General features: G+C 40.1%; 1 protein-coding gene across 1 annotated transcript in view; it reads right to left on the bottom strand.

Moving 5' to 3' along the window:
* Positions 1–21,284, bottom strand: part of cpamd8 (C3 and PZP like alpha-2-macroglobulin domain containing 8) — a 50,249-nt gene that overhangs the window by 25,145 nt on the left and 3,820 nt on the right. Inside the window, exons 2-31 of the mRNA XM_065246580.2 lie at positions 20,917–21,068; positions 20,560–20,582; positions 20,299–20,464; positions 19,443–19,495; positions 18,692–18,709; positions 18,025–18,079; positions 17,805–17,918; positions 17,496–17,580; positions 17,306–17,414; positions 16,914–17,141; positions 16,638–16,808; positions 16,339–16,467; positions 16,045–16,240; positions 15,776–15,951; positions 15,528–15,677; positions 15,285–15,443; positions 14,272–14,414; positions 14,113–14,175; positions 13,598–13,829; positions 13,019–13,172; positions 9,692–9,831; positions 9,534–9,585; positions 9,124–9,422; positions 8,108–8,333; positions 7,638–7,814; positions 7,411–7,492; positions 2,434–2,590; positions 2,077–2,151; positions 191–356; positions 19–105 (exon numbers count right to left, since the gene is read on the bottom strand). Of these exons, the coding sequence (XP_065102652.1) occupies positions 19–105; positions 191–356; positions 2,077–2,151; positions 2,434–2,590; positions 7,411–7,492; positions 7,638–7,814; positions 8,108–8,333; positions 9,124–9,422; positions 9,534–9,585; positions 9,692–9,831; positions 13,019–13,172; positions 13,598–13,829; positions 14,113–14,175; positions 14,272–14,414; positions 15,285–15,443; positions 15,528–15,677; positions 15,776–15,951; positions 16,045–16,240; positions 16,339–16,467; positions 16,638–16,808; positions 16,914–17,141; positions 17,306–17,414; positions 17,496–17,580; positions 17,805–17,918; positions 18,025–18,079; positions 18,692–18,709; positions 19,443–19,495; positions 20,299–20,464; positions 20,560–20,582; positions 20,917–21,068 (4,037 nt within the window). The remainder of the gene's footprint in view (positions 1–18; positions 106–190; positions 357–2,076; positions 2,152–2,433; positions 2,591–7,410; positions 7,493–7,637; positions 7,815–8,107; positions 8,334–9,123; positions 9,423–9,533; positions 9,586–9,691; positions 9,832–13,018; positions 13,173–13,597; positions 13,830–14,112; positions 14,176–14,271; positions 14,415–15,284; positions 15,444–15,527; positions 15,678–15,775; positions 15,952–16,044; positions 16,241–16,338; positions 16,468–16,637; positions 16,809–16,913; positions 17,142–17,305; positions 17,415–17,495; positions 17,581–17,804; positions 17,919–18,024; positions 18,080–18,691; positions 18,710–19,442; positions 19,496–20,298; positions 20,465–20,559; positions 20,583–20,916; positions 21,069–21,284) is intronic.

Below are 21,284 nucleotides of genomic sequence, written 5' to 3'. Positions count from 1 at the left end.
TGGTTAATGGATAGATACCTGACTGTGAGAGGCCATCACTGAAGCCCATGAATGTGTCTTCATCAGTTACAGTACTGCCGGTGAGACTCCAGTGAGTGAAACCATCTGTGGCCAGAACAGAAAAGTCAAGATGAACAACATCTAAAAGCCTTAACCAACAGCTATCTTTAACCACGCGTTGAAAAACGACCTTGAGTGATGGCCATGTGGTTAAGTCGCCGGAGAGCCAGTGGGGCGTAAGGACTGCGGAGTAAAGTGAGCGCATATGCTGTCAGAGCTGTAGTATACGGGTCATCAGCGGAATACGTGTTGCTCTCCAGAAACGCCTTGGCTTTAGCAACGGCTTTCTTCTCCTCCTAAATAAAATCATCATTGATAACAATTTATTAGCTGTGAAGGATGTACCTCAAGCAGTGTAGTGACATAGACAAAGATTAGCTTTGACACAGCTAACAGGTGCTTCTCGCGCTAAACTTCAGATACATTTAGTACAAACTTGTTTTTTGAGGAAAAATGGCAAATAGACAACACCGTTAATGATCTTTCATCTGTTTAGAATCAGTGCACTCAGTTTTATCTCGACCATATGTCGTTTTTCTCCTTAAACCTGGACATTAGCCATGAGCAACCATGCACAATAATCTGATAATCTGGTAGTCTTTTCATTAGGGTGATTTGACAGTGTGAGAAGCTGGTCTTTGAAGTGACTCATTCTGTCTGTATAAAGGACAAGATTACACATTAATGATGCTACACATCGGGAAATATTTGGCAGTAGATCAAGTTAACTCTTAACTCTTTCCCCTCCATTGACGAGTTAACTCGTCAATTAAGAGAAAACGCTTCCCTGCCAATGACGAGTTTTTACAGCAATCCGTATTTCTGCTATTATCCACCAGGTGGTGCTCTTACCCAACTTATAAAACCTGGAAGCATTCCCTTAGGGCAAACAGTTAAAACTCAGTGTATGTTTTGAGGATGGCTCTGAATCTGATCTCTATCAAAAGTCCTTTACAAAATGTAATTATCTCAGCTTTTGCTCAAAATTTGGTATTTTTGAAAAAAATTGAGGTGATAAAAGAAAACAAATGAAGGAAGGATGAAAGTTTTTTTTATTGGAAAGCAGAGGGTCTGTTCTTTCATTTGATATATTGTATGTTTATATATTTAAAGAAGAACATTTTCTTGAAGGCATTAAACTTGTTATAAACTCATAAATGTTACACATTGCATCTTTAAAAAAAGTTGCCAGTCAGTGCCACCATTTTTATAAGGATCTCTTGGCAAAAATGCAATATCATCTACAGAACTATATTATCAGTGGTCTATAAAGACATTACATGATAAACTATTATGTGTTTATTAACTTAGAATGAGACGTTTTTATCTACGTACACCGCAGGTCCCCTACATGGAAGTCGCCATTTTGTGCCACCATGTTTTTACTGTAGCCCTAAACGGACAAAATGAGTTTGCACTAATGTGTTGTCTTCAACAACAACATGTTTGTCCTGTGGCAGCTACCGTAGCTTCTCTATGCGTTTCGGTGAACGGCGGACCGAGCTGTTGATTGCAATCTCACTGCTAGATGCCGCTAAATTCTACACACTGCACCTTTAAAATGTTGGAGGGGAAAGAGTTAAATGATAATTTTCTTTTTAAAAATCATTATTGTCCAAACATGCATGAACTGCATCGCTGACTACAGTAATGAAATGGCTATAGAGACTGTGCTATGGATTTCATGTGCATTTAATGGAAATATCAAATGTCTTTTAGGTTTGAGACCAGCAATGTGGGAAGACTGAAAACGAATTTAGAAGAATTCCATTGTCTCTGCATGTTCCAATCATAAATCTTTAGATTTAGACAGCAGGCTTCCATATTAGATTACCCATCACTAAGCTGAAAGAAAAATTGTTGATTCCCTGCCAGAACATCAATCATCTTATGAAGCAAGAACGCACTCTTAACACAGATCCTGGATACTTGTGCGAAAAGTTTGTCTAAGAGATCTGGCTCTAAGTGGTTTAATGAAACAGAAGATAAAAAGATCCATCGTGAAAGTTTTCTCACCTCAGTTGTAATCCCTGTTTCCATTAGAGCTGCCACCACATATGCAGTCAAAGAGATCTTTCCATGAATTCCACCCTTTAATTGGACAGGACAACTTTCAGCAGAGCGATGACAAATAACACTTTATTCCCATTTTTCCTAGTTGGGTGTGAGCTTGTTAAAGGATACAATTACTGGGGTCTTGATGTCTAAGCTGTCCTTTAAAACATTTTGTTTGATATCTAGCTTGACTAGTCGTGATAAGGTCTTTAAAATAATCACAGATTTACATGCAGACCTCTTGTAGTAAATGTATACATTTACAAAATCTCAAACTTTATGAAAATGTAAACATTAGGATGGTCTGCGCTCATGTACCTGCAGGTCTTTGTTGAGTATCCGGCCCATTGCTGGGAAGGAACCTTCTTCTTTTTGATGAGAGATCAACCAGGATTTAGCAGCACGTAGTTCTTCAGGATCAATGAAGATGAAGCCACGAGACTGGGCAAATGATTTTAGCACGAATGCAGTTAGCCTGAAGGAGCAAGAGGTGACAGAGCCCAACACTTAAATTTAAAATTGTTTTTAAGTTTTCAAAAATGTAAAAATGTAAATCAGTCTGTGTAATGATTAGACACCACATTGAAAACTCTTGAATATTAACAATTTTCCCGCTATTGACAAGTAAACTCAACAATTAAAGGGATAGTTCGGCCAAAAATGATATTTAAACCATGATTTACTCAGCCCCAAGCTGTCCGAGTTGCATATGTCCATCGTTTTTCAGACAAACACATTTTCGGATATTTTATAAAATGTTTTAGATCTTTCAGTTGATTAAATGTAATGTTACGGGTTCAACCAAAGTCCACGACCTTCAAGTCCAAAAAAAGTGCGTCCATCCTTCACAAATTAAATCCAAACGGCTCCAGGGTGATAAACAAAGGTCTTCTAAGGGTAATCCGCACAGTGTTGTTGTAGAAATATCCATTTTTAAAACTTTATTAACGAAACTAAATACCTTCCAGTAGCGCCACCATCTTAGTCGTGTCCGCATTCAGGAGAGAGTATTAGCGTAGTGTACGCACTTTTCTTAGTGACGTATGACAAATTCGGAGGGTAGGGATTACCCTCAGAAGACCTTTGTTTATCATCCTGGAGCCGTTTGGATTTAATTTGTGAAGGATGGACGCACTTTTTGTGGACTTGAAGGTCGTGGACCCCGTAACATTACATTTAATCAACTGAAAGATCTAAAACATTTTATAAAATATCCGAAAATGGGTTTGTCTGAAAAACGATGGACATATGCAACTCGGACAGCTTGGGGGTGAGTAAATCATGGGTTTAATATCATTTTTGGCCGAACTATCCCTTTAAGAGAAACGCTTCCCTGCCAATGACGAGTATTTACAGCAATCCTAATACCGCTATTATCCACCATTATTCCGCAACTTATAAAACCTGGAAGTATCGCCCTAGGGCAAACAGCTGTATGTTCGTGTATGTTTGCTCAAAATTTGGCGTTTGTGAAGAAACCTACCCATATTTGAGAGGTGATAAGAGAGAACAAATGAAGGTAGGATGAAACGGGGTTTTTTGTTTGAAAGCCGAGGGTCTGTTCTTTCATTTGATATATTGGTTGTTTATATATTTTAAAAAGAACATTTTCTGGAAGACATTAAACTTTTGTGAAAATCATGAGAAATGCTGGCGCTGCTGGTAACTTAAAAAAAAAAAACGCTGGTGGGGAAAGAGTTAATAAGGTGAAGTCACACTACCTTACAGCTATTAAAAATAGGTACCCCCTTGTGGCCTAGATTTACTCTAAATTCAACAGGCGATCCAAACTGTTAATGATTCCTAACTTGTTTTCTTTGTATGTAGCCAAAACTCTTATAATAAAATGCTTATTTCCCAAAAAGTGGGGAAGCCTCCAAAACTCTAGAACTTTGACAGATGTCAGAAACAACTAATGGAGTCCATGAGTCATCTGACCCTTTCAAGTTCTCTAAAAACATGCAACGCGTGTGCTAGTTTGTTTTAACAGCAACATGGCATGTCATGATGACATTCCTTGAATCGGCCAAATGATGATACAAGCTGACATCACCGAAAGTTAAGGTCAATACGTAAACAATCAGGGAGTTTTTTCTCAGCGTGTGTTGGGATACAAAACACACAAACAACACTATGGAGTCCTTGCATGCCTGGTCATAAAGTTTGGACATGATGTTTCCCAAGTGACTGAAACATTTAGCCTACAGGATTTTTTATAAATGTTAAGAAATACTGAGTCAACATTAACTGCCTAAGTGCTAGAAAAGATTGAAGATGTTCAAATGATCTAAGAATGAAGGGGACATCTGCAGTTTCTTCAAGTTAGTCTTGCCTAGATGTCCATTCAAAGGTCTGCAAATCAAAATTATACCCTTGTAAGAAGCCACCTTACCGATGTTTTGAGATGTTGTTACCTTTGCAATGACTCCCAAGAAAAACAGGACTCTTAAAATGAACATCTATGGCAGACCACTGTTACCATGCAAACAAAGTGAGATCCCCAAACTTAAGTATATGTTTTATTAATGTAGTTAAAAGGCCATTACAAAAGTTTTGAACCAAATGTTGGAAGATATATGGTGTTGTTCTCTATGGCCATTTCTGGGGAGTACATTTCAGTTTCAATTCATTTTGCATACTGGACCTTACAATTCCACTTTGATTTTCACCTGATCTACAAGATACTGTTGCCTTTCTCTTTCTAAAGTTATAAAATGTAACAAAAGTCCTCAAGTCCAGTAGGTGGACATTTGGTAAGTGGCAGTTGAACCATAGACTGTAAAAAAATATGGATGTAGTCTCCGTGACATCACCCATAGGTTGTGAAGAACTTTTTGTTGAAGACAATAGTAGGCGGTCCCTGCCATCACCATCTTGGCCATGTGTCACCGCACATTACTCGCGGATAACCAAAAATGGGTAAGGAGGCAGGACATGGGTAAAGCTGGGGTGGCTTGTTGCTGAAACCACGCCCCCCTAGCTCGACTCTAGTGACAACAGTGGCTGTTCAACCGTCACTCAAGTGGCCATCCCCCTAATTATGCAGAATTTTAAGGCTTAATAAAATTTAAACGAATGAGCTACAAAAAATCACCCCCTCACATGATGAAGGACAAATTTCTATCTAGACCAAAAACCCTTTTTGTACCAGGCTGTAAACACATTATTTTCTACTGTAAAGTTTGGAATTTTAACATGGGGGTCAATGGGAATTGACTCCCTTTTGGAGCCAGCCTCTAGGGGCCAGTCGATGAATTGCAGTTTAAGTCACTTCCGTATTGACTTCATCAGAGAGATCGGAAGGTTGCCCTTCAGTTTAAACCCACCAAGCTGTGAATTAGCACCAGTGTATACTTGACCACCATGTTTCTCAAAGAAGACACTTTGGCTTGACCATGGCCACCATAGTCCAAAATGGTAGCTTATAAGAAAATACATGTCCTTGGTACCCTCAAGTATTTCTTTCTTCAAAAACAGCCTAAAAAGGGCACTTTTCAGTTAAATGTGGTCCCATACAACGCTGGGAAATGCAAGTCCTGCAGCAGGCTTACAGGAGATTGGAGGATTGCTGGGGGTTTCTAGGGGATGTAATATAGATTACTACCACATGTGGCTTTCATTGGATCCAGACGTGCTGATGCCAATCAGTGATGCCAGAAGATGGGTTGCCAGGTCCGGTCCGAGGTCTAAACAACCTCCCCTCTCCATTGAGAACATCCTCAGACATTACAAAACTCTACTATAGCGGCATCCACCTTCCAGGCAATTGTAAATGAAAGTTTCCAATGTGTTCCAGAACATTAGGTGCTTTTTTCACTGAAGTAGATTAGTTTTGAAGGCCTTGGCATTACTGGGGCACCAAGGCGCTGATGGGGACATTAAATACTTGCTGCATCATTATGCCCAATCTTTTCATTAGGAACCGCAATTTCCTTTCCTATCATTCAGCCCAACCTGGGACACATTAACAGAACTTTGAAGCTGCTGTTAACCTGGTAATAAATTATCTGTTTGAATATCTAAAACCGGATGTGAAACAAAAGAAGGGCTTATCAGAAGAATGAATAAGTGTAGGTAATGGATATGAGTAAGACTTCGACATCTACTTAACAAGGTATCCCCAACGGTGAAAATGTCATTCTTGGAGGCCTAAATTGTAAATTATGGTTGTACGCCGTAGGTTATGCATAGCTCTGTATAGGCTGACATGGACCTCGACAAAATTTTAACACCACGTCCGTTCTACAAGGACCCCCAGCACTGTAATGAATCATTTAGACAACAAGTTCTTTGCATAAGTAACATTAGGTGGTCTTTGACATTTCCAAATTTATTGCGCAAGTGAATGTCCATGCAGCTGAGATAAACCATACAAAATGTATGCACAAAGCAAGCACATGCACGAACTTGTGCATGAAATATGCAAACATTTTCACAAACAAATCATGGTTCACCAAAAAGTTTTGTACTAAAATTTATGCTAAATGTACGAATGAACGTTTTAACGACGCATAAGCAATTATTACCGAATGAAGCCCATTGTTTCTTACCACTTGATTAGTTCGACTGTGGTTTGCAAGAATTTTAGACTTTGAATGAACTCAGATGCAAATTAAGTTTAAAGTCCATACCACATGCCACACAAACTACTTTATACAGGATAGAGAGGTGACACAGATCAAGTATGTGGCCTACAATTAGCCTATCCAAGAGTGAAAGCTAACCTTATTTTCGGTGTCTCCAATTGGGGTAGAAACTCTTACCCTTACAGGGGGCATAGTGAATGATGACTGTTCAGGACGATGTGAAGAAATCCCCCGAAACAACCAATAAATCTGTAGTCTGGTGAGTCGAGTCAGGGAGCTTATTACTAGTTTGTTAATAAGGCTCTAGGGTACAGTCCAGTGTTTTACAATCCAAGCCTCTATTAAAAGTCAGAGAACCAATAAATGAATCATTTTAATTTTTGTGCTAAGCAAAACAGTCCGGATAAAGTTTTCTATTTCATGCGGTGTTCCATTCGAGTTCTCGGACAACACAAACATTGCACTTCCAACCTCAGCTTTAGCCTTTCATCATAAATCAGTTTGAGTAGCATAAAGTCATGATACGAGGACATTTGGAAAAATAAATGACGAGTTCCCCGAAAACCAAACAGGGATGTTTGCGTACTTCACCTTTCTCTGACTGGGGCTGTGGGTTAAATAAAGGACAAACTAGAAAAAAACAATATGTAATTAAATCTAACTTCTTAGCAGACATGGCATGTACAGACTTCACATGGCAAAAGCTTACCACATGCTTCCGGAGGAATCTCTTTCCCCGAAGGCACTGTAGGAACCATCCTGCCTCTTGTATGTAAGCTGCCTCTGATAACCTGCCAGGCACATTCGAAGACCCAAGGCATTGTTTGCACTGCATATGCACAGACCTTCAATCACTTATATAATAATAATAATTCTTTACATGATTAAGGACTGAGAAGACACATTTTAAGAAAGAAGGCATGTTCTGTCTTGCACCTTGAAGTAGGTAGTCTGTGGCCTCTGCCTCCACCTCTGGGCTGAGCTGATGGGTTTTCTGTAGGTACTTGAGTACGAAGACGTTGGGAGCGAAGTGGATCATGTTCTGCTCACCACAACCGAAGGGAAGGCGAAGAAGCTTGTGAAGGTTATTGAGCGTTGGGCCCATAACATCACCTGGGACACAAAACGGTGTCACCTTAGATAATATACAGATGCTTTGATCCAAAGCAAATTAAAGTGCTTTACATTTGCAGTTCCAATCAGACTTGTGTGTTCAAATACTTTCAACTAAAAGTACAGGAATTATACTAACACTGTTCTGTTCAACCAATGGAACAGGTTTGGGTTGCGACAACCTTTTTGTCAGACCAAATTCAATTTCAAAATCTCAGATAATCGAACAAAAAAGTACAATTTGTGTTTGGTTGGCTAGATACCGAACTGAGTGACACTCCAAGTATTCTCACCAATCATAGAAGCCGTGGCTCTCTCGGAGCCTGGTACCACATTTTGTGGGACTCCCAGAGTAAAGGCCTCATTGTGGTTCTCATCTGCATCTTCTTTGCGCCAGATCCTAAACTCGCCGACAGAACCCCAGCCAGTGGAAAAACCGATATGCCGTACGTGAGCTGTAAGTGGTCCAGTCCACTGCATGATCAGGCTCTCGTTGGATGGCTCTAGGCCGTGGCCCACCTATTACAAACAAGACATAGTAACACCCTGTCAAAATGATGAAGTGATCAGCACATGACATATTCAAGATTTGCATTTGCTCATTCATAGGAAACTAAACAAAGTATGACTACACTATAATGCAATAATAACAACATGGAAACTAATTAAGTTCTACTCAAAAAGCAGTTTGATGAATACTGCACTTTACAAGCACAGGGGACTCATTAAAAACAACTGCCAAGTCTTGGCAAAGGATGCTCACCTTCAGCTTACACAGACTCAGTCAGTCCCATAAACAGGCAGGCCAGTCATGTTTTGTCATTAAATCTTAAACCATTTAAAATGGAACATGGATACAGTAAAAATAGCTCACTATCTAAACAAATTTGACCCCAGCGCTGTATTATTGCTCCCTTTGGTGAGTGGTGTAATTTCAGTGTTGGATCAGAACCTTTCCAATACCAATGAGTGCAAGGCAATAATCACAGATGCCTGGGTCTTTATGGGTCTAAATGTAAATGTAATGAAATCTCTTTGTGGTGACATCAGCTGGGATATTATGACCTCACTAATACACCCTTAACTACTGACCCTGGTGCCAGGACAAATCCAACATAAATGCAAACACAAACAACTACACAAACACTCTCTTTTGCCACTCCAGGCACCTAACAAGTCTACAACATGATGTAATGGCATACGAAATTTAGATAATCCAAATTCTGGTCAGCTATAAACTCATCCATCAACGAATCATAGCAGGCACATGTTTAACAACTGATAACTACACAATCAAATACTGTCCTACCTGCACGCCTCCTCCTCTCCAGCTGATCCAAAAGCTGCGAAACTCATCCCATGAGAGGATGCCTGGCGTTTGGGCATTGGCGACAGGCTCCCCCATCTTACCCCGCGAGATCCAGGAGCGCGAATTCTGCCGACCACCCAGCACAATCTCCACCATTTCCGTGCTGTCGTGTGCAGTGGGCGAGAGCGCAATGTGGGCATCATTGTGGCTTTTGACGGATACTTGAACGTGCGTGACTTTGGCCGGCTTCTTCACATATTGATACTCGTATTTGTTGGGTGTGGAGATGTGAATTCGTTCTGCAATACATCAGGAGTGAAATATTAGGGAATAACTTACATTGTACTTCCTTTGTATAGTGGGACAAACAATATAACCAAATGAATGAAGAATGGAAAAGATCTGTTTACCATTTGGGCAGAAGAAGACGCTGTATGTGTACTCTCTAGGTAAACCTTCAGGCTTAAGGGAATAAAGCAAAAAGGGAAGGATATTAATAACTTGCTTACTCCAGTGTGCACCCAAAAAACACCAATGAGATACAAAACAAGAGATCCAAGGTTCCCACCTCTACCAGTACACTCCTGCGGACATAGTCCATGCCCGCTGGGCTTCTCCGATCTTCTTGTTCTTCACCAGCTTTGGCCCCTTTGCTGGCCTGCAGTCCATCTGAGCAACAGCTCGGCTCACTATAGGCCACAGCTCGAGCTGCGGAGGAAAGAAATGTTAAATGAAGCAGCATGGAGAGCATGTGCATTTTAGGTGCAGATAACGGCGACACATTTTATACGAACATTCAAATGAAAGTGCAAACATGGAAGACTCCTGGCAGCAATTTGGCAGCAAAATGTCTTCCGGGACCCTGATGGCCTGAGGATAATAATATACACACATGGCTCTCCGGCAGGATGGCTAGTTGCCAGCCAGGTCCCTTTGTATGTGTGTAGTGAAAAGGAAGGACGTGTAGCCGGGGGGCTCGGACAAAGCTGTTGGGGGCTATTGGCCAGCACTGACCTGCAAATTCATTGACATGCCACAGGACCCCCAAAACCATGTGCTACTGCCCCCCATGTACTTTTCCTCAAGACTACCCGAAAACATCATTGCTGTCCGGAAAGGGTCATTACATACACGTCAATGAAAAAGGTTTAACTTGGCAATGATGCTCTTGTGAAGCTGAAATGGTGCAATATTTAGGAAAACTCAAGTTGAAACAAGTCAAGTAGGAATACGTGACAGCGATTTAACACAAATATTCCAATGAATGTAAGTTTTGAAGAGAACTTAATCTTTTTTGACAATGTAATAATATGAAAAACCTTCTGCAAACAGCGGAAAGAATAAATATAACTTTGTCAAACATGTCACATTTAACAGGCTCAAAAAACAATCAGCATGTGGCTAGCATTGACATGTATTCCTTGGACATTGTTTAAATAGCATCCCAGGATGCATTTATAAAGTTAGTTTTATGAATGCAGAGTTTGCAGAGCTGTTTTAACGAATCTTAAACAAGTCGCTTCATAAATGCCATACATTTTAAGACTGCATAACTCTACAAGAAGTAAAAAAAATTAAATATGGTGGCACGTTGAATCTTGTATGCATCATGACTAGTTGTAGTGTGCGTTTCATCACAAAACATGCAAGAACCATGCAATGTTATTGACGTGCCGTCATATCTGAACTTACCACGCTGATCTGTATTTTTCCATGGCTATGCAACAAGCTCAAAATATTAATTGTTTTCTCTGACAAATGTATTAGATTACATTTAGATTACATTAACTCTTTCCCAGCCATTGAAGAGTTAACTCGTCAATTAAAAGAAACTGCTTCCCATGCCAATGAAAAGTTTTTATGGTAATTCGTATTTCCGCTATTATCCACCAGGTAGCGCTCTTACATAACTTCTAAAATCCGGAAACATCCACTAAAACCAAATAGTAAAGACTCCGTGTGTGTTTTGATCATCACTCTGAATCTGATCTCTAACAAAGGCCTTCACAAAAATGCAATTATTAATGCTTTTTGCTCAAAATTTTGTATTTTTGAAGAAACCCACTCTTATTTGAGAGGTGATAAAAAGAGAACACATGAAGATAGGATGAAACGTTTTTTTTTCTGGGTCTGTTCTTTCATTTGATATATTGTATGTATATATACATAGTATATATATATACATAGTATATATACATAGTGGCTGGCAACTTTTTTTAAACGCTGGCGGGAAAAGAGTTAATAATGGATGTACATGCCTTTTGGAGCTTTGCCATGTTAACCCCCGTATAGGAAGATAACATGACAGCATTTAAATATATTTTTTGTGTTGAGCTGAAGACATGAAGTCATGTACATCTGAGATGGCATGAGGGTAAACCAATTGTGACCAACAATCCATTGTATAGGTCAAAATGTTTCATATCAAGTAAATAAGATCAAGTATTCAAGTAAAGATCATGTTCCATAAATATATTTTGTAAATTTTCTACCATAAATATATAAAAAATAAAGCAATAAGTTCCAAGAAGCAGTGGGTTACCAGTGCATTTTATAACAGCTAAGGGGCGTTGCTAAAACCCCCTTAGGTGTTATAAAATGCACTGTAACGCCACTGCTTTGCGGGGCTTATTGCTTTTACAAAACGTTTACTTCATATGCATAGCAGGATTTCATCAAATAAAAAGCAAATAAGTTGTAATTATATCAGTACAAATATTACTCTTCCCCCAAACAAAGTAGTTCCTCAGAATCAAGTGTGGCTGATACAGAGCGTAGTTCCCAACCAACACGCAGCAAAGACACAATGAAAATATGATTTAAGACTGTGGTGTTTATTTTTATAAATCAACATTCATCTAATTTATACATTAACATTTATATAGTGCAACTGTTGAAGTGATGATCAAATATGCTTGGAAGCATGCTTAACTCTTTCCCCGTCAGTGTTTTTTTTTTAAGTTGCCACCCAGTTTTAGTTTAATGCTTACAGAAAAATTATCTTCTTTAAATAAACTTAACATCAAATGAGAGAACAGACCATCCGCTTTCAAACAACAACAACAAAAACGTTTCATCCTACCTTCATTTGTTCTCTTATCACCTCTCAAATTTTCAGCTAACAGCGGAGATAATTCCATTTTTGTGAAGAGTTTTTGTAAGAGATCAGATTCAGAGCCTGATCAAAACACGGTGTTAAGTTGGGTAAGATGAATTTGAGGTATAAACTCCTCAGCAAACGTTTTCTCTTTATTGACGAGATGACTCAACAATATTTATTGACATTTATCTGGATATCGCCTTTAATTTTGCAATTGTAGACAAATAAAAAATATGATTAAAGACTGTGATGTTTCTTTTCATAAATCAGAACGCAGCAACAATGTCGCAGTGATACTAATGTAATGCGGCTGAACCGTGGGTTTACCGGGGTATTTTATCACGGCTTAGAACGCGTTTCAACCAATCAGAATGAAGAACCAGAACTCCCCGTTTTATAATAAGAATTTTATTAGATGTTTTGCTCCCTCAGATTCCAGATTTTCAAATAGTTGAATCTCAGCCAAATGTCCTAAACTAACAAACCATATATCAATGGAAAGCTTATTTATTTAGCTTTCAGATAATAGTAAAAACTTGACCCTAAGGAGTGGTTTGTGGTCCAGGGTCACAATTATGAGAGAATTTTTGTATTTTGTTGAACAATTTAATTAACTCATAGTGTAACATGTGTAGCCTGTAAGTTACTCAAATAGCTTTGCAATAGCTATAAAATACCAAACAGTGAATGAGTTTACATTTGTATTGTAAAATCCAAACAATTCATATTAACCTGCAATAACCACCACAGTTAACTTTTCTCCACAAGCATTGTAAAAATATTCAATGAACCAACCTGTAATGTTGGCGGTCACCAGTTCCGAAAAGAGCAGCACTATAAAAGTGGGCGTGGCCTCGCCAGGTGCCACGCACTTTTTCCGTGTCAGATGCGGTTTCCCTGGGTGACCCACAAACTTGACTCCTTTGGGCACTGATACTTTCACATGGACCTAGAGAAAATTATTGTATAAATCGGTCAAGGCATTTTGCCATAGCACATAAACACATGCTCCCTGCATTCTCAAACATATGATTTCCCAAGGACTCCCAAAGGATCCTGGGGAATTTCTGAGGTGCATTGCACATTTTCCATGCTGCCTAACCCATTGCCTCCTATCGTTCCTGAAGGATTCGACACCAGACCCCTCTGCAAACTTCTCTGCACATACAGTTTCTCAAGTCAAGAATAGGCTAAAACAAATCCTGTTATAAAATCCCAAGAAACATCAGGCCAACCACATAAAGGCAATCAACTTACTTTCTCAATTACTCACAAACTTTCACAAAAATTTATCTGGTTTATTTTATATGTTGTTTCAGGATTGACCAAATGTTGACATTGACCTAACTAAGCTGAAAACACATGCACACACACCTCTGCGCAGGTAGGGAGGTAGTTATACACAGTCAGTGGGACTTTGGTCTGTTCCCCACGGACGACGCTGTACGGCAGGGTGAAGTCGATGAAGAAAGGCTTGAATGTGCGGAGCTCTACAGTCCGAGCCAGGCCAAACCCCTTTTCCCTAGACAGACCGATAGCCTCCGTCACCCACGTAGTAATGGAATCAGGAACATCCAATCGTATCTCAGCCTCTCCGGTGACATTACTGGCAATGAAAAAAGGCAAGACTTGTTTTATGCTATATCATACAAAATTAATTAACATGTCACAGACCCCCAAACCATCCAGTCTGCTCCCTTATGTACTTTTCCTCAAAACTGTAATATTACTGTGATTTTAATAATATAAATATTTATAATATAAACATTACTTTTATTTTTATATATGTGTTCTAAAGGTGGCCTGGACAATATGTTGATCTATTTCACTTTATTACTGCATATAATGTAAAAATACAAACTCTATACTCCAAACTAATATTTTGTTACCTGACATTGAAGCAGTGCCATATCCATGTTTCCGGGAAGAACGTACGCCTGCGATTCTCTGCCCTAAAACACACATTCACATAAAATATGCAAATCCTTGAATATGTTAGTTACCTTTAAGATTAATCTTAGACCGATTTCTGAACATTGTATGTTTACCGTGTCCCAGTCCGGGCGTGCATGGCTGCCACAAGGGTTGAGGTGTGCGGCTGGAAAGCAGGCACAGCCTCATCGGTGTACATCCCTCCACTTTGCCTGTGATTCAGGCTCACCATATCCGTCATCACCACCAGTCCCGTCTCCTACAACATGTACATTTTTAATATTTGGGATCAAATTTGGGATAGTATTTCTGCCACAGTTAAAGCTCATATAACACACACTGTTTCTGCTTTTCTTATGTTAATCTTGAGTACCTATAGAGTAGTATTACATCCTTCATATATCCAAAGAGTCTTTAGTTTTATCAGATTTATAAAAGATAGATCAGCTGCTGTACAGTTTCTTTTTGAATTAATCTGTGCTACTGGAGGCGTACTGCGGGCGGAGCGAGTCACGAGCACACAAAACACACAAAGCATTATCTCACAATCTCTGGATAACTTTGATTCACTAAATGTTCTTCTCGTTTACATTATATGCACCTATGCGCCTATTTCCAACAAAAATAGAGACACTTGAGGCAGTTTTACTTACTGCCTGTGACTCAAGACCTGGTTGGGACCGCCCCATTTCAGCAAAATTCCATTGTTAAACAAACACGTATGCACAACTCTGCTGCGGATAAACAAACTATATCCATTGTTTCCACAAGGCTGGGTTCTTTGGGAAACTGAACAAGTTTAAATTTTTCCTACAAACAACAACACACTTCTTTGGTGACATTGATTTCGTGTCAGCTCTTGGTTGGCGTGTGCGTGCACTAATCCGGTTAAAGTGCCCATATAAGGACTTCCACTGTACTCCCGGGATTTATTACGCAACAGATTCAAAAGTCAAAAGAAACTTGTAGGAAAGAGGTGGAGCGTGTTTGGCCCAGAAATACTCCGTCACACGTCCAACAGCTTTTTTAAACCTTTGCCCATGTTAAGCATGAGCAATCCAACTCTTTAACTGTGTTAATAAGTCATATTAACCTCCCCCTTCATATGTGAAAACAGTGATGTTCTCACCGTAAACGCAAAACGTGCATCTTTTGTTATATCCCAGTGCCACGGGAATACAGAAGAGCGGCGTCGCCTTGATGACAATCCAGGCCACCAGAAGTGTCCCTCGTCCTTGGATACTCCAAAGGCTTCAGACACATCAAAGTCACCCAGTTCTTTGAACACCTGCAAATTCATACAATAATATAGCCAGTAGTTTTAACTCATTTTAAATCACATGTATAAAGAGATGCTTGAATGAGGGCTGACCTTCTCAGGTGTGAGCTGGAAGCCTGGTTTCAGAAGGTACATGCTCTTATCCACAGAAGCTACACATACACATGAGCCGCTCTCTGCTTGGACCTTCAGACTGACCGGACTGCCAGGCATCGACTCATTTGTGGACAAAGATACAGAAACCTAAAGACAAGACAAGTCCGTGTAAATATCAGGATTTTCTTTTCAATATTAGGTGATATGCCCTTTAATATATATTTGAAGTGAGACTGGAAACCCACTTGATTTTCAAAGTAAGGCTGAACAGGAATTTGCAGGCTGTCTGTGACCCCTTCACCATTGTCCCTCACATAGTAGACCATCAGACGGCTGAGAGGAGCCATGGCAGGGGTGACATTGAAATGCAGAACTGACATACAGCTGTCTGTCTCAGCCTGAATAGAGGACGCAACAGAGTCTGGGCAAACAGAGGACACAAAAACAAAGAATGAAGAAAAAAGCGCATTAACGTTCCTAAATTTAAAACACTGAGTCTTGTAGTAACACTGACCCGAGTCACTTGGCGGTTTAGTGGTGGTGTGTATGTTGGTGTCAAAGGTCACCGTAGCTCTCTTTCTGCGATGGGCCATGCTGTTAGGATGTCTTTGACCTGACTGCACGATATTCCCGCGAGATACTATCTCATAGTGTAAGGTGAAGTTACAGGGACAGGTGGACTTTAAATTGATCTCAGCTTCTTCTCCAATCTAGACACGAAAATAAATTATTTTTTTTAAATAGCTTTCCTGATGCCAAGGTGCATTGTGAGTGGTTGTCAGGACATGGCTATGTGGAAATTATTTACCATTAAAGGAGCACTGGGGCTTAGGAGCTGGATGTGGCACTTGCTAGGAGAATACCAGCTACTAATGGACAGATAGTTGGGAAGATACTGGTCTCCTGCTGGTCTGCCATGAATGGCTGTCACTTTTGACTGTAAGAAAAGAGAAGGTGAAGTAATACGATAACTTGTAAAGCATTTAGCAAAACAACTCCCATTATAGATCTCCCATTGTGGGGTTTGTACCTATTGGTAACTAATCTAATCCACTAAACCACCTCTAATAGATGTTTCATCTACACCTCAAAACTCATCCCACTGACCTCCAGCCAGACGTACTGGGCAGCCGTGGGTATGGAGGGGATCTCAAAAATGGCCTTGCCACTGTGTGAGACTATTTCGCTGGTAAAGACGTTGTCCTTTGGGGTGAGTTCCGCCTTTACCCGCACCTGCACCCCATCAGCTGGGCTCCCATCTGGATATGTGACCTCAATCTGGGGTCAGTGGTGAAAAACGATTATTTTAAATTAGCTTTGATCACCAAAGCGGAAAAACTGCGCTGTCTTTGCATCTTCTTCAGAAGATGATTTTCCACTCACCATCCCTTTGTAGGGCAAACCAGGCTTGAACTGCTTCCTGGTGTCTTTGGAGTACTTGATGTCAATGAGCTGCTTGTGGACAGGTGTCGAATCATCATGCACAGTCTGCTTCCCACCGTCAACACTGGTCACAGTCACCCACATGCTCACTGCACCTCGGAAATGGTCAGTGACTTCTAAGGGCATCATGTCCTTCACACAGAGGCTAAAGTTGGCTGAGTCTTTGATCTATGTAGTAGAAAAGAGACAGTTACAGTTATTTAAAGTTGGCCATTTTAGGAAATGACCTCAATGGCTGAACAAGTTGTGAAGCCAAATGGAGATACCACCACCATTGCATGGGACCAGAATGTTGGTCTTTTCAGCATGGAAATCTTTAAACATTCCCTTACCTCCATTGATTTGATAACCGGGTGTCCCATTTCATGCCTGTAATAGCCGACACCGTTAACAGTCATGTTAACTGTTAATTTGCCCGTCACTGGCTTTCCAAAGGTGTACCTGGTGGAGATCAGGGTGACGGAAAGATTGTTAACTATTCTCAAGCAATTTTTCCGATATATAATAGATTCCTTCTCTTACCTTGCCCTGACTGTGACCTGCTCACACGAGTTAAGATCTCGAATGTAGGGAGGAGGCTCAACGATGACTTCAAACTTGGGCATAACTGTTCAAGACAAGAAGCAGCAAATTCAATGATCAAAAAAGCTGCAAGTCTTATGTACTGTAAGCTCCTAAGAAACAGCTTTTGACTCTAAAGCAAGTGGATGCAACACTTTACACCTCATTCTTAAAGTCAAGGCAATTCCAGGTTTACTGAAAACGTTCTCCAACCAGATCACCAATGTTCTGCCATATTGTTGCTTTTGTTACTAATGCTTAATGGCTTACCATACTTTTGCACTTCAAAAGATTTGTTATATGTGTGGCCTTGCATCTCCACAAAGGCAAACCATTCACCGAATACTGGTTGGTCTGACAGTGGAAAGCTCATATTGACAATTCCTGAAAACAAAGACAGGGTATGTAAATACTATACACTATAACTTGTGTATTATAATGATGTTGACATGATTGCAAAAGACACAATTCTTGTATCATGAGCTCTTACCACAACAAACAGGCTTTACATCTTTCCACTGCACTATGCGGGATCCTCTGGGGTCCTGCGTACACAGAGAGTTCATCTTAAACAATATGCAGTAAATATAGATATAAATTCAGAGACCACGTTATACTTGTCAAGAATCAAATGCAAGCGAACAAGCTCCAAATCCATCTGAAGCTTAAGCATAGTGACCTTGCCCTAACTTTAAGGGCAACGATACAGGAGCCCGTCAATCAAGGTAAAACCCTGCATACCCTGAATGACACTTTCTCCATCAAGAGCCAGAGGCCGACGGTGCCAAACTAACATGAACATGAAACATCGTATACATAGCAAACATTTTTTCGGAGTCCCCTTTGGCCAATTGCACAGCTTTCAGAGGAATGTTCTGGAACCGAGCAACAGTGCCTCAAAGACGCTTCAAAGCCAAAGCAGCATGTGGGAAAGGAGTGGAAGTTAAGCATAGATCGGTGGGGGGCGGTGGCCCAGGAACACTCATTCCCTTTCATCTCCCTTGTCCCCCGATAGATTCTGCTCAAGGGTCAAACCCAACACTGCTAGGCAGTTGTCAAGCCCTATAGCTCCGTAACATGGTCCCTGCTGGGGAAAAACACACTTTGTGCGTGCGTGCATCTCAACCTGTGGTCTCTGTTTCACGACCTCCACTCACCACTATGTAAGCATCAATCTGTAAAACAAAAGATGAGATGTGATTAGTGGGGGAATTACAATGCATACAGGTACATGATAAAGATGCCTTTGTAGTACTGTGAAGATTTATATCAACACTGCATACTATTAGAAGAATTGCTAGGTAGTGTTTGATAAAAAATCTAACTGTTAAGCTACTGTAACCTACCTAATGTTTGTAAGAAGTTTGGTCACCTAGTAAACTAAAGGCCGGAGTATAGTCTGTTTTTACGTGTACGCGAACGTAAGCGCGCGGGTAAAAGCACAGCCTTGCAAAGTATAGTTTTTTTGACTCGTACGTTTACGCAGACCATCTGCGCATGCACATTGCAACAAAATGCAATGCATCTTCTGGGCTACATAAAACATGCACGACCTACGCATACAATGCGTACATCTCTTGTTGCATGTACAGTTATATTCTAATGATGGAAATTGTGTAACACACGCTGTACGTAGACCATCACGTACACGTAAAAATGGACTATACTTTGGCCTTAAGGTGTTCCTATAGCTCAACTGGTAGGGCAATGTGGTGGCAACGACAAGGTCATGGGTTTGATTCCCAGGGAACATACAGCTTGATGAAAATTGTGCAGATTGAATGCATAGCAAGTCGCTTTTGATCAAATTGTCTGCCAAATACATTACCGTTAATGTAAACCGTGCTAATTGGGATTACTGTTTGCACTTTCCTACAAATAATTTTTTTCAATTATAGGTTGTGCTACCTTTTCACTGGTTGGCCTCAGGTCTGGCGTGACGGCGTAAACATTTATGCGTACTAGAGAGGAGATAAAATTAGTATTAATTGAATGAATTAAGGTTTTGAATTCAACTTTCTTATTTGTGACACAGTGACTTTGGACTCAAAACAGCATACTATATACAACACATATATTCAGCTCCATAAATAAAGAAACTGGCCACATTTTGTGTTATTTTAGCTGTTTACCAACATTTATTCCAGGTACAGCCATATAATGAATATTGTTCAATATTGTTGTAAACTATTGACTTAAAGGGGACATTTTACAAGACTTTTTAACGATGTAAAATAAATCTTTGGTGTCCCCAGAGTACATATGTGAAGTTTTAGATCAAAATAACCAACAGATAATTTATTATAACATGTTACAATTGCCACTTTGTAGGTGTGAACAAAAATGTGCCGGTTTTGGGTGTGTCCTTTAAAATACAAATGAGCTGATCTCTGCACTAAATGGCAGTGCCGTGATTGGATAGTGCAGATAAAGGGGAGGTATTATCCCCTTCTGACATCACCGGGAGAGCCAAATTTCAATATCCTATTTTTTCACAAGCTTGCAGAGAATGGTTTACCAAAACTAAGTTACTGGGTTGATCTTTTTCATATTTTCTAGGTTGATAAAAGCACTAGAGACCCAACTATAGCACTTAAACATGGAAAAGTCCGATTTTCATGTCCCCTTTAATATAAGTTTGTTTTTGTTGCAAAAAGAGAAGTCTTATACATCCGGGATGGCATGAGGGTGAGTACATTTTAAAAATTGACATGAAGCATTACAGACACAACACATTTTTCATAATGTGAGGACTATGAGAGACCTTTCTGAAGGGGTTTATAGACTGGTTTGTCGGTCTGGATGAACACTGTTGTTCCTTTGCTGTCCACTGTCACAGTGGTGTGGTTGTGAAAGATGTAGCCCCCCTCATTGAGCTGCCGGTTCCCCCAAACCTTCAGATGTGCCTGGCCTCTTAGATCTGATGGCACCTGGGCAGATTGTGAAAATGAACCATAAAACCCCTTTTAAGCTGCTTTGTATGAAGGATCAACATGAGGTGTATGAGCCAAATCTGATGACTTACCTTTATTTTGATTGTGCCTTTATCTGAAATAGAAAATAAGCCCATGTTAAAACACTTAACAGTACATGCATCCTACTTAACAAAACTATTGCCTTTCCAAACCAACCAGACATTCAGATTTCAACATCAAAGTTTGTTGATGAATATGGACATACACTTCAGAAGAAGCACATGATAGCACAGCTGTTGTGGCACAGACATGATCTGTACATGCTGCATTAAGCATTACTTTCAGCTAGAATTTAAGTTCCTATAGCTCAGTTGGTAAAAAATGCACTAAAGCATCTGTTACAGACATAAATGTACATGTTATGTATATGTAAACTGAGGAGATACAAGATCCCGGATACTTCTCACCTCGTACAGTGCCGTGGCTCTGTGCTACAATCTCGCCTTTGACGCTGAGCTGCAAATGCACTTGTGTGTCATCCACAGCATTGAAGAGGGTCACGCTCACAGACTCTTCAACGCCGGCACGAAAAACCGATGGCGCAGCAATCAGGTAACCCCTGTGTATCAAAGGAATTGTTTAAGGTACCTATTACTTCTTTAATACTATGTTTTGTCTAAAAATTGCAGACAAAACTCATGTCACAGGACGAACAAACAAACGTGCCTTACCCGCCGACAGACTGAAAACAAACATCAGATGATCAAAAACAAACAGTAAGTATTTTAGGATTAAATACCGATACTGGTATCGGCCTCGATACCACATTTTCTAA

This window comes from Paramisgurnus dabryanus, chromosome 24 (assembly GCF_030506205.2).
Source record: "Paramisgurnus dabryanus chromosome 24, PD_genome_1.1, whole genome shotgun sequence".
Taxonomy (NCBI): Eukaryota; Metazoa; Chordata; class Actinopteri; order Cypriniformes; family Cobitidae; genus Paramisgurnus; species Paramisgurnus dabryanus.
This window is presented reverse-complemented; position numbering and strand designations above follow the sequence as displayed.